At 33.3% G+C, this 10,049-nt stretch overlaps 1 protein-coding gene across 2 annotated transcripts; it reads left to right on the top strand.

Moving 5' to 3' along the window:
• The first annotated feature begins 571 nt into the window (after window positions 1-571).
• Window positions 572-9,975, top strand: E2F1 (E2F transcription factor 1). Of its 2 annotated transcripts, XR_013700474.1 has the most exons (15): window positions 572-1,058; window positions 3,628-3,793; window positions 3,876-3,935; window positions 4,190-4,275; window positions 4,345-4,433; window positions 4,516-4,567; window positions 5,589-5,641; window positions 5,736-5,786; window positions 6,979-7,027; window positions 7,265-7,330; window positions 7,414-7,490; window positions 8,120-8,297; window positions 8,412-8,478; window positions 9,019-9,403; window positions 9,478-9,975. XR_013700474.1 is itself a non-coding variant. In XM_079024261.1 (14 exons), the coding sequence occupies exons 1-14, from the start codon at window positions 909-911 to the stop codon at window positions 9,174-9,176; spliced, it is 1,302 nt and encodes a 433-aa protein (XP_078880387.1). In that variant the 5' UTR covers window positions 572-908; the 3' UTR covers window positions 9,177-9,975. The 2 variants fall into 2 exon arrangements, 1 of the variants encoding a protein (XP_078880387.1); XM_079024261.1 differs by having other exon boundaries at window positions 9,019-9,975.
• Window positions 9,976-10,049: the final 74 nt, after the last annotated feature.

Below are 10,049 nucleotides of genomic sequence, written 5' to 3'. Positions count from 1 at the left end.
TATATATATATATATATATATATATATATATATATATATATATATATATATATATATAATGATAATAATAATAATTCTCCTTAATAAATGAAGGTTTTTTTTGCCACATGTCAATCTCTCATGAGTTTTGACACTTGTAATTTTGTGGTATTTTTGAAATAAATATTATCCACTTGTTAATTTTTGGTTTGTTTCAATTTTTAAAATTAAAATTATATACTTATATATGTAAAACATTAAATATTAAATATCATATATATGATATTAAATTGCAATAAATACGTTTTTTTTTTCTTATTTTAAAATTATACATTAAAAAATATTTTTTTTTATACTTTAATGTTAATCTTTTTTTAAATCAACCCGTGTAATACACGGGTCTCACAAATACTAATAATAAGAAAATAAAGACCATGTGTAGTTTAAATCTAAGTACAACTTTATTGATTTAGAAACATTTATGATACGTGGGATCGGTCCAGAAATAAATCGCGTTTAGTTGTTTTTTAATATTTAATTTTGTATTCTTACTTGTTAGAAAGAGCATTTAAAAGGAAAAGAATTGCAAGTATAATACCAAGAAGAATGAAGAGCTTCCCTCCACATCCATATCCGAACCAAATTCCCTCCTTCTCCACCCTTTTGTAGTCTTCTCTTTCTCTCTTTCTTCCCGCTTTTTCCAATCATTCTTCACTTCTCCCGTCAACCAGATCTCTCTCACACAATCCCTCCTTCTTCCCGCCCAATTCAATTGCTCTTCGCAGATTCGATCACTCTGTAAAACCCCCAAATAGACCTCCAAAAAAGGGCTTAATCGATCGCTCTTCTCAATTCTACTCCAATTGCATCTAGAATCAGTTGCGGTTGGTTTTGATTTGCTTCGAATTAGTCAACGATCGCGCCAGATCATGCAACACCAGCAAAATCATAATCATTCTTTCTTAAAACGTCAGCTTCCTTTTACATCAATGAAGCCGCCGCCCTTCGGTGACTATCATCGATTCTCTTCAACTACTGCCGCGCATCACGAATCGGAAGGCATAGTTGTCAAAACTCCTGTAAGCATACACTTTAGTTTCCAGCTCTGCCTGTATGTTGTTTTTTCTTTTCTCATAATTTATCAAATTCTTGGAGATCTGATCTGTTTACTTTCTTCTGTCGAGGGCGGGTTATATTATTTCCGTTCATATCTGAATTTTAGTAATTCCTGTTATTCGTTTTGGTTAAAAGATAGATTTGTGATCAAGTTTGTTAGTTAAATTGACTCCAAGGATCTCAACCGTCAAAGCGGAGTTCTTAACTAGGATGAGTCGGTCTGCATGCAAATATGGACAACTTTTTGGCTATTCCCTTTTAAGTGCAGGGCTTTTGTCTGTATTCTCTTTCTATGAGCTGAAGATCTTGATTTCGTTCTAGTCCTAGCACTATGCTTGAATTTAATCAAGCTTTTGGAGGTGTGGTATCTAATATTTTTCTCAGTAGCAACTGGTCTGTATAAATTGGAAAATGCTATCAAGATTAAAATAATATAGAAATATCTTTAAGAACAACCAGTTTAGAATCATATATTTGCTCAAAAAAATGCAAGCTTTTATCATTATATCTCTTGGATTTGAGGTGTGCACATATTTAGGTTTTTAGTTGTTATTGAAGTAACCAAGGTCAATGAAAAAGCTTAAGAGTCCGAGGGTGTTACTTACAAGGAAATGTTTTAAATAGGAAATTGACATCCAGCAAAAAGGTTATTCTTCTAGCAGCCATTTAGCTGGTTACACCAAGAGCATCACGTGCACACAATGGCCTGCTAGGTGGCTGGCATAAGAGCTCAGTAGTCAGTACCCACAATAAAAAGAACCACTGAGCTGGCTCAAACTGCCCTGCCCTGGAACTTCACGTGAGAACTGAGGTGTAAGTAAATTAGTTACATAGCAGCCCGCTAGGTGGCTCTGACATAAGAGCCTCACATTCCCCACTCCCACACCTGTTTCTGCAAAAAGATACCACCCTAAAACTGACTGTGCTTATGCATCCATCAGGGCTTATTTAGTTCTCATATAACTTTTAAGTTGAGAGTTAGAAACATGGGCATTTGTCTGTCCATGCTACACAAAGATGTTGTATGAAAGATTAAAAAAAAAGTGAAGTTCCGGCAGGGAGGAAATAATTTACTTCTTAGCAGAGTTCAACTGTAATTAGGTTGAGAAGCCAAACTACAAACATAGTTTGCTGAGCAGTTTCAAAACCCCTAGACTATCACACAAATCAAAAGACAAGTGATAGTGGTTGAAAATTTATGTTATTGGGAGGGAGCATTAGCTGTATGATATGGGCATATTCTGGTCTTGTATATATAACGTTAGTGGGTATATATGTATCCTATCGACTCTTAAGTAATTCCCTTAAGGTGGATGTAATTTGCATGCAATAATTGTTAAATCCATCTCTGCTATGTTGCTAGGTAATGTTTTTAATATTAGCTGTTACAAACATTTTCACTGTATTTTCCTTGATTATACTATGATCATCAAAAGTTTTACATGTTAGGAAAGTAATCAAGCCTTGGACTAAACCTAAAGAAAAAGGTATGTCTGGGAAAAGTAGTGGCATGACATCATTATGAATAATGTAAAACATTGGTGTTCCACTGTTCCTTTCTTACTTCACTTCTGAATAGGACTTGGTTGCTCTCATAAAACAATATAGTAGATAAAAGATGGAAATTTTTTAGTTTTGTTATCTATTACAAAGATCATATGCTAAGAACTTGCAAAATGTTGTCATGGCTTTTAATAATGCTTACAGTTTAATTTTCAACCGTATGTAACTCTAGCAAAAGTATTCTCGAATGAGATACTTAATGCAAGAGCAGGGCCAATGGATTGTTATTCAGGTTCTAATACTATTATTGGTGATCTGGATGTTGAGGTATCAAATTCTAATGAAGTAACATATTGGCAACTTTCATCTTAGTATGAAAGCCTGTTGCCAATAAAAGTTAATATAGTCTCCTTTCAATCAATCTTTATTTAATTAGTGAAAAGTCTTTTTGAGTTGCATCAAATCTGACATTGCTGATCCAATGCAATGCAAATATTCTTTTCTTTCTGAAGTAACCTCCCTCAAACCATTTGTGCATGCTGATGCTGCTCTTTCTTTCCATTAAGTGCTGTATGGATTAATGGAGGGATTTTACGCCATGTGTCATCTGGATGAAACCTTCATTTTAATTTATTTATTTATTTGACAAAAACGACGACACACTTGGTATAGTGGAGGAAAGAATGTGTAAAGGTTATATAGTTTAGTCCTGTCCCCAACATCTTAGCCATGATCAGATGAATGTTGTGAAAAGTTTTGGGATATATTTCAGATCTAAATTATTGTTGATGGAGTAACCCTGTCCCTTTGAATTGTAATCTATTATTCTTATGCCTTCCCGAGCTATGAGGCATTCTCTTTGTGAACAACAAACAGTGTAATGCTTTTATATTTCAATTATAAATTTATAATTGGGTTGGGTATAGTATCGGTTGATTATTATGTGTATACATAGTCAATAATAAGAATTTTTCTTTGTAACGAATAATGGAAAGTTGATGATTGAATTTGTTGAAATTTGTTTATTAGCCATTAAAGAGGAAGGGGGATGCAACTAATGAGCAGAGCCAGAGCCCCACTCCTGGAAACACTTTAGCTACTACCACTTCTCTACAAACCCCTGTTTCTGGGAAAGCATCAAAACCACAAAAAATTCCTAGAATTGGAAAATGCAATAGGGCAGGATCCAATGCTGGTGAGCTTCACAAAAAAAAAGTCTTTATTTTGACTCAAATTAAACATTGTGATCAGTTTTTGTTGCAAACTGAATTATGCAGATTCTCCATCAGGAAATAATCTTACCCCCGTTGGCCCCTGTCGATATGATAGCTCTTTAGGTAACACATAAATAACTGCACCGACCTTTTCCTCTCTCTCTCTCTCTCTCTCTCTCTCTGTTTGCGCAATGACAGACTGATATTGATAGGGAAAATTTGCAAATTTCATGTTTCGCCAGAAAAGGGTCCCTTGGAACAAGATGAGGCCCTGTTTGTGCAAATTACGTGAATGCCCATAAATATAATAGCCCTAGAAAGTTTGTCCAGTCTTTGTTTATATTTATATGGACATTTAGCATGATTTGTAAAATCAGGTCTTTTAACTAAGAAGTTCATCAACCTTATCAAGCATGCAGAAGATGGTATTCTTGATCTAAATAAAGCAGCAGAAACACTAGAGGTACTCTATTCTGTCGAATCTATTTTTTAAACATCATTTATTCAGACATGACACATGAACTTGCTACAGGTACAAAAGAGGCGCATCTATGATATAACAAATGTGCTAGAAGGAATTGGTCTCATAGAGAAAAAGCTAAAGAACAGGATTCAATGGAAGTATGGAATGTTTCTTGACTTTAATGATTTTTTTGTTATTACAAACACTTGCTACATTCTAACAAGTTGATTGGTAAACTAGGGGACTTGATGCATCGAAAGGGGAGGTTGATGAGAGTATTGCTAGTTTACAGGTAGGTACATTTCCATCCAAACCATAAAGGACAAAATATGTAGTTTCACCATTTTATCAATTTAACCACTGATTAAACCGTTGTATATATTTTGACCGTTTAAAAAGAAGGTTACTTGGTTTTGATATTAGGGCAAAATACAAAAAACCGCAACATACTTTCATTATTTTATTGATTTTGTTTAGCCACTTGGCTCGGCTATTATTTTTAGTAGATTTTGTTTAGCCACTTGTTATAATATAATAATCATAATAACTATATAGTACTGTATTTGAGTTGCTAAATTGACGAAATGGCGAAAGCAGCTTGTGTTTTTCTGTATTATGCTCCTTTTTAAAACCGCGTAACCAGGAAAATGATTTTGTCAGAGTCATGACACAAGTCTAGAAGTAAAATTGTTTAATCACTCTACTCCAGACAACAGTTAAATGGCTTAATCTATAAAATGGCAAAAAGAGCACAATGTATTGAACTATCATTTTTTTTTTTTATCAATCTAGCCACTGAACTATTATCAAAAAAATAATATTTGAGTTGCTAAGTCAACGAAATGGTGAAAGTGCCTTGTTCTTCTCTGTATTTTGCTTCTTTTCAAAGCCGGTTGGTTAACTCGGAAAAAAAATAACTTTTTTGACTGTTAAACAAATGGTGAAAAGAACACAACATACTTTCACCATTTTATTGATATAGCCTTGGAACTATTATCTGTTTTTATCTAGCCACTGAACTGCCAGTATAATAAAAATATCAGTTGCCAAATCACTAAAATGGTGAAAGCAGGTTGTATTTTGCTCTTCTTCAGAAAATGATTTTATAAACGGTCAAGAAAAGTAGAATGGCCTTGACTTGAGTGTTCAGATATCTGCTCTTATCTACTCCATTATCTTCTTATTAGTTATTACTACACCAAATAATTCCTTATTCATGCCCTGCTGCATCAATCACTATGTATTCAATGTAATCCATTTGCATGCAACATATTCTTCCTTCTTAGGCTTGTTTATCTTTTTCTCCATGGCAGGAAGAAGTTGAAAATCTTTCAGTAGAGGAGCTTAGATTAGATGAGGAAACAAGGTTAGGTTGTTTATATATATATACTTGTTATCTTGGCAATTATATTTATAGCAATGCTAATGCCTAATGCTCTATTTTGTCAAATTTGCCACAGAGAAATGCAAGAGAGGTTAAGGGATCTGAGTGAAGATGAAAATAATCAAAAGTAACGTCTCTTATCTTTCTTTCAACCATCTAAAATATATTTGAGTGCATAATTGCACACTTGGGAACATTGAATAAGAAAAACAAATGAGGGAAATTTTTTAAAAAACTTATGACTTAATAGGAAAAGCCTCCTTTCTCTGTTAGTTATGCATTAAATTTTCACTTAGTGGGGATAAGACTTAGATGCTGTTTCTTTTCGACTTAACGAGCTTAATGAATACAAAACTTGGGGTGTGGGTCTATGAATCAAGATGCCATAATCTATGATTTTTTTCTTCTTTAACTTTCGCATTGAAAAATTTATAGGTTTAAAAAAAAAAAAAAACTCCTTCCCCACTTCATTTTTTTTTCCTGATTCTAATGGTTTCATGTATTTATTTCCTCGAATAAAGGTTTGAATTTTGATGTTTCTTTTTTCACCATCTCCGTCTTGGTTCCTCACTGCTAACCCAGTCCACCCATGGTTCAATTACATGTGCTTTTGATTAAAGTTAGTTTTAATTTTTTCTTTGGTACTCCAATTTGGTTTTTTGATAGCTTATGTTCTTGATTTTGTTTGGCACTCCCGATTAGGTTTTTATTTAGTTATTAAATGATTTTTTTGATAGTTTAATAATTTATAGTTGATTATTGCAATTTGTTAATCTCGACTTTTTGTTTTGTTGCAAACAACAAATTATGTTTCTTTCTTCATTGGTAAATATTTAATGGTATGTGTATGATATTTACATTAAATAAACGAAGGATAATATAGACATTTTTTTGAATCAGATAACAAAAAGGGAAACAGACTCGATCTCATTACTAGTTCAGTCAATTTATCCATTCAGAAGTAGAACTTAACAAGGAAAAAAAGGAAACAATCCCTTAAGCTGGTGTTTTCTTTTTGACTTAATGTAAAAAGAAGGGCTTGATACAGGAGGCTTTTCCCATTAAGTTCTTACTTTCTTACAAGTCTTCCCACGTTAATCTTTTTTCTTTCATCAACATCAACAATACCCAAGTCCCTAAAAGAGTGGGGTTTATTTATTTTTTTCTTTCTATTTTCTCAGATACTTCCTCAATTGATGAGAAAAAAAAAGAAACACAACACTCTCATACATTTTCTCAATTGGAAAGAGATTTTTCAACATGTCTATTCCATTTAATAACATATTGACCCATGTATGTATTTTTTTTTTCTTTTCTAGGTGGCTTTTCGTCACTGAAGACGACATTAAGAGCCTGCCATGCTTCCAGGTAAGTTAAATATATATTTTTTCTTTTGTAAGTGCACCTCTCAGTTTCTGGATCTGTTAATATTTTGTAATTACTATATTTTTGTGGATTTAATCTATTAATGGGTTTGTTTAAATGTTGCCAAAATTTGAAAATTTGGAGTTTAGTAGGGTTCCTTTGTTAAAAAGTTTTGTAAATATTTATATAAGTAGTGTAGCTTTGAATGATGGGACTGAGTTTTGGGTTTGATGGGTTCAGGAAGAAACCTTGATTGCAATCAAAGCCCCGCATGGGACTACTCTAGAAGTTCCAGATCCTGATGAGGTAATTTAAAAGGAAATATGATATGCATGCATAGTTAGATAGAGCTTGCAATAAGTTTGGTTTTGTTATGTTTTGTAATTCAGGGTGTTGACCATCTTCAAAGGAGATATAGAATAGTTCTGAGGAGTACAATGGGGCCTATAGATGTTTACCTTGTCAGGTAGGTACATACCTTGTCTATTTTGGTAGGGTTTTTTTATTTTATTTTATTTTATTTTAATTTTAGTTTTAATTTTTAATATATATCTCCCATCTTTAAACATTCCTCCCAACTCCAAGCCCACATGGCACGATTTTAAGCCTTTTTTTTGTCTTGTAGCTTTAGCCATGCTTAGGAATTGGAATTCAGTTTCATTCCATTCTATTAAATTGTGTTGGAATTCCCACCACACTAGTGAGGAAATTCATATCATATGTATAAATGACTGAAACTTCCTCTCTAAGTCTAAACCCCTACCCTATTATTACTTAGGATTGTAGTATGTTGGTTTCTTCTTCTTATTTATAAATTTTGTTAATACTTGTTTAGTAATTTATATGTAGGTATATTTTACTTTTTACACCTAAAAGTTATTTTCATAAACACTTTTACAAGTATTCCAAAAAAAGATTTGTTTTAAAAAAAAGGGTTTTTCTCATTATTTACATTCTAGATAATAGAAATAAAGAAAAGAATGACCATTTGAGTATATTCCGATTTCTTGTAAAACATTGTGCAAACCAAACACCCTTGTACCCTGTTATATATAACATGTGAAGTGGTTTTTTGTGCCAATTTGCCATTTTTAGCCAATTTGAGGAGAAGGTTGAGGAAATGAATGGTGGCATCCCACCTTCAAGTTTGGGGATGGTTGAGAATCCGACTAAAGAAACAACAATGGATGAGAGGCAAGGAACCAATGCTGGTGCTCACACATCAGAGGACTTTGTTAGTGCCGGGATTATGAAGATAGTTCCAGATATTGATGTAAGTCTAGCTGCTTGCCATAGCCTCATCTGATGATGTCTATGGAAAAAGACATGAATGCCCTCCGCATTATTCAAACTGTCTACTAACTGTTACCTTGCTTGGTCTTTGCAGAGCGACGCAGACTACTGGCTTTTATCAGAAGCCGATGTCAGCATCACAGACATATGGACGACTGAATGTATCCTTTCCTTGCCTTGCCTTGCCTTGATTATATATATATATATATATATATATATATATATATATATATATATATATATATATATATCTTTTTGTTCGTTACTCCATCCCTTGTCCGACTCTGTAGCATACAAAAAGACCCTCATTCTCATCATTGAAAGTAGCCTTACAAAGGCTTAAATGCAAGAAATAGCAACCTACTTTCATTGAATTGTTCACTATATCATTCTACTTTCATTTCTTCCTATTACAACGTTGTAATCATTCAGCATTATAATATAATTTTTTTAAAGTCAAATGTCCTGATAAGAAAAAAAGTTGGAAATAGAATGCTACAATAAGGTAGATTTTTCAAAAGTCAACGCCTTGAAAAAATATAAACTAAAAAAAAAGTAGAATGCTGTGATAGTTAGAAATGACAATCTATAATAAAGAAATGGGTTAATGAAAGTAGATTGCTATTTATTGTAACAAACAATTGATTATTTTAACAAAAATATGATGATGATATGGTGTTCCCTAACTCTGGAGTCAATAGCGAGTGTTGAATGGAATGATTTGGACATGCTTCATAATGACTACACCATGCCCATGCCATTGCCAGGTGTCACTGTCACCACCCCACCAACTTCAGATGCAAACCCTCCTACTCCTACTCCTACTCCTACTCCTACAGGGACAGATTGTCTGGGTTGAACAACACAAAAAGGTAACAACACTTGTCAAGCTGCCTTCAATCACCTCCACTGGAGGGAGGGAGGGAGGGAACAGATATCTCCAAAATATGCGACACTTACACAACATGATGTTGAGATTTGAGATCCGAGAAACAAAACAAAATGTATTCATAACAATAGGTGCGGTGCTGTCTGTAAATAGGTACAATGTCACTAAATAGTAACCAACTTTCATATTTGCTCCACGTAAGTAAGTACCTCACTATTTTTCCTTTTTTGAAGATATTTAACCACCTAACTAACTTTCTGTTTTGATCCAGTAATGTGAATCACAATCTTTGTATCTTTTCGTTTAGATCCTGATTGAAACATGTTGGTGATATAACTGAAACTTGATACCTTCAAATGAAACTGTTTCAATAAATCACACCACAGCCGTGTCAGGTCAACAAAACAAAGCAGTATAAACAAAAAACAAAATTTGTCAACAATGGAACGAAATTCAAAGTCGAGTGGTTAAACCTGTTCAAAGAAAAAGTTTGGGGGTGCTTAGGTGGAACATGTATGAAACTTGGTAGCTGTTTAGTGACAAAGCACCTTGTAAATATTCGAGTTTCTCAGCATGTATCAAGTAGGCTTTGTAAGATATCAAACAGAACAAGGAGGCGGATTACAATACATGCGTAATTTAGTAACTTAGTGTGTCCAGATTCTTTTAGCAAAGTATACTTATAAAATTCTTGTTGACTCTGAATCCATTTCATTTGCACCATCAAGCCTAGTTAAATGCAAGAAATAACAATATACTTTTGTTGATTCGTATGTTATAGCACCCTAATACACAGCATTTTTCTTTAAATGTTTACCCATTACAACAATGTCATTCGAATAC

The sequence above is a fragment of the Lactuca serriola genome, chromosome 2, assembly GCF_051521515.1.
Source record: "Lactuca serriola cultivar US96UC23 chromosome 2, Lser_US96UC23_V15, whole genome shotgun sequence".
NCBI lineage: Eukaryota > Viridiplantae > Streptophyta > Magnoliopsida > Asterales > Asteraceae > Lactuca > Lactuca serriola.
The sequence above is the reverse complement of the archived record's forward strand: the minus strand, read 5'-3'. Positions and strand labels throughout refer to the sequence as shown.